At 41.3% G+C, this 2,750-nt stretch overlaps 1 protein-coding gene across 3 annotated transcripts in view; it reads left to right on the top strand.

Annotated features, from left to right (window-relative positions):
* NR2C2 (nuclear receptor subfamily 2 group C member 2) overlaps nucleotides 1-2,750 on the top strand; it is a 70,083-nt gene that overhangs the window by 46,611 nt on the left and 20,722 nt on the right. For all 3 annotated transcript variants that reach the window (XM_019536537.1, XM_019536539.1, XM_019536538.1), the window contains exon 9: nucleotides 1,679-1,856. In XM_019536537.1, coding sequence (XP_019392082.1) covers nucleotides 1,679-1,856 — 178 coding nt within the window. The remainder of the gene's footprint in view (nucleotides 1-1,678; nucleotides 1,857-2,750) is intronic.

Raw genomic sequence — 2,750 nt, forward strand, 5'->3', positions numbered from 1 at the left:
GGCACAGTGGGGAGCACAGAAAGCTGCCTGCCACTGAGCTCCCTGCTGCCCTGGCCACGCTTTCCCTGCAGGCGGGGCGGCAGCAAGGGGCACAACCCTGCGTGCTGCCCACGCTGCTCCCGTGCACATAGGGGAAGTGTGACTCGGGCAGCGTGGAGCTTGCAGCAGCAGGCAGCTTCCCTGTGTGGCCACTCTGTGCGCTGCCACTCTGGGTTGCTGGGGGGGTAGCCAACCCCTGAACTAGCACATCATGATGCCACCACATCAGCAATGTGGAAACTTCCTTATTTTGACTTGTTGTATAACTGCATTAGTGGTCCATGTCTGGCTGCTGTCATTAGCACAGACTCCTCTCAGACTCCCCCACAGCGCTCTTCTCTTTCTGTAGGAACTTTGTCCTATTGTCTTTAAACACAGCACAACAAAATAGAACCAGATTCTATGCTCAGTATGTAACGGTTCACTGGTTTGCGTAAAAATGTCTTTCCTTGAAAGAGGTTGAGTTTCAATAACACTTTAGTGCTATTTTACGTCTCTGAGTTTAATGTAAAGAAATGCTAGTTCCAGGCCTTGTGTCAAGTACAGCACAGGCACATGCTATACAAACTACTCCGATACAGCTGTCATGAAGCTGAGCCGTGAACTTCAACGTTTCCTGCAACATTACTCCTGCTTTTACACTGAGAAGGGGTTGATAATGATGGTTTTTAATGTGGGATTAACCTGAGATTAACAACCTTTACTCTAGCTGGCATTTCCAGTCAGAATGTGAACCCCATCTCAAGGTTCCTACCGAATTCACGGTGGAAGTACGGTGCATGGTGGCTCCTTTAACCTTGCATGTTCCCCCACACACACCTTGCCCACCCCACCCTTGCTGCTGATTAGTAGAGAATCCCACTGCTCCCTCCTAATCAGCAGGGAAGCTAAAACCACAGTGTTAAACATGGTGCTGGTTTTGCCTCCCTGCCAGTCAGCAGCAAACAGCAGTGCCGCCCGGCACCCCTCAGCCAATCAGTGCCAGGAAGCAAAAATGGCACCATATTTAAAACTGCAGTTTTCGCCTCCACCAAAGAACACCCCAAGTCTGCCATGAATTTGGTAGGTCCCTACCCATCTCTCTAGTTATTCTCTAGATCCCTCTTATTCATCTTTTAAAACCAAGAAGAAGTAAGCTTGCTTGACTTTCAAAACATGAAGACACATAGTGGTAACATGGAAACTTTACACAGGAAAAACCTGGGATTTCACAACTGCCCAATCCCACAAATTTAAGACCCTAAATAAAGACAACCAAACTTTAGACTCCTACTCTAAAAATCTTGGAAAACCAAGTAGACTGCCAAGACAAGATTTATAAAGTAGAAGCCTAAAGTTAGGTTATCTTTATTTAGGTTTTTAGATTTGTGACCTGATTTTTCAGAAGTGCTGAGCACATTACAGCTTCTTTTGATTCCAACTCTGTAGTCTCTCTTTTTAACTGTTGGTTCTAAGAAATAAATGTCCTTAACCAACAGCAGGATAACAATATGAAATACTGTATTGGCACTAGCATGGAATGGACTTGGGTCTTCTGTAAGCCTGAGCTCTGGTTGTGAGAGAGGAGTCGGGAGTGGCATTAGGGAACAGGATTACATCTGGCCCTGGTCATCTGTATAGGTTATTCTTCTTTTTGCAGGGCATTTGATACTTTGGCTAAAGCACTTAACACCACAGATGGCACAGCAGCCCAGAACTTGGCAGATGGGATGGATCCTGCAGGAGGAGGGAATATTCATGTAATCAGCAGAGATCAGTCAACGCCAATTATTGAAGTGGAAGGACCCCTACTTACAGATACACATGTCACATTTAAGGTATGTACTTCCTGAAATACCACCTGAAGCAAAAATGTAGCCTGGAATGATTTTAGAAGAGCTTTCTTCCATCATTTTATTTTACCCTTGCTGTAAAGGGTATAATAAAATATTTTCATATTTCCCTTGAACAGTGTACTAGACATGCCAGTTTTCACTTAGCACTTTCCTACATGGAACGTTGTTGTCATTTTAGGTTTGGATTTTATATACTATGTGGTTAATATTAATACTATGTGATTAAGAATTTTAATATTAATATATGTGGGTAACTAATTTGTTTTATTTGTTGCTAAAACTTATTTATTAATGTTAATGAATATTAAAATTATATTTACTATGCAGTTAATAAGTATTTTAATCTTAATATATGTGTGTAACTAATTTGTTTTATTTGTTACTAAAACTTATTTTAAACTGCCTCATATCGAGGATGTAGAAATTTGGGCAATTTGTTTCAGATTACAGTGATTTTTTGGGTGATTCTGAGGAACTGTTTTCGTGGAATTGCAGTAGGGGCTTACAGTTTGGAGCTGCAGTATCTTCAAGTGAATTTGAACAGCAATATCTTATTGCTGTGTGGGAGAAACTAATAAGGATGTGCTTTCCTGCTGCTATCAAAGTGCATTGTGTGTAGAGATATAAAAATAATAAAATATTGAGCTAAGAAATCTCTATGTATTCAAAACCTTGAGAGGTACTGTCAGTGTACAGGCATATCTCGGAGATATTGCAGGTTCAGTTCCAGACTACGGCAATAAAGCGAATATCGCAATAAAGCGAGTCACACGAATTTTTTGGTTTCCCAGTGCATATAAAAGTTATGTTTACACTATACTGTAGTCTATTAAGTGTGCAATAGCATTATGTCTAAAAAACAATTATCTTAGCTAG

The sequence above is a fragment of the Crocodylus porosus genome, unplaced genomic scaffold (assembly GCF_001723895.1).
Source record: "Crocodylus porosus isolate Cpor-Errol unplaced genomic scaffold, CroPor_comp1, whole genome shotgun sequence".
NCBI classification, from domain to species: Eukaryota; Metazoa; Chordata; order Crocodylia; family Crocodylidae; genus Crocodylus; species Crocodylus porosus.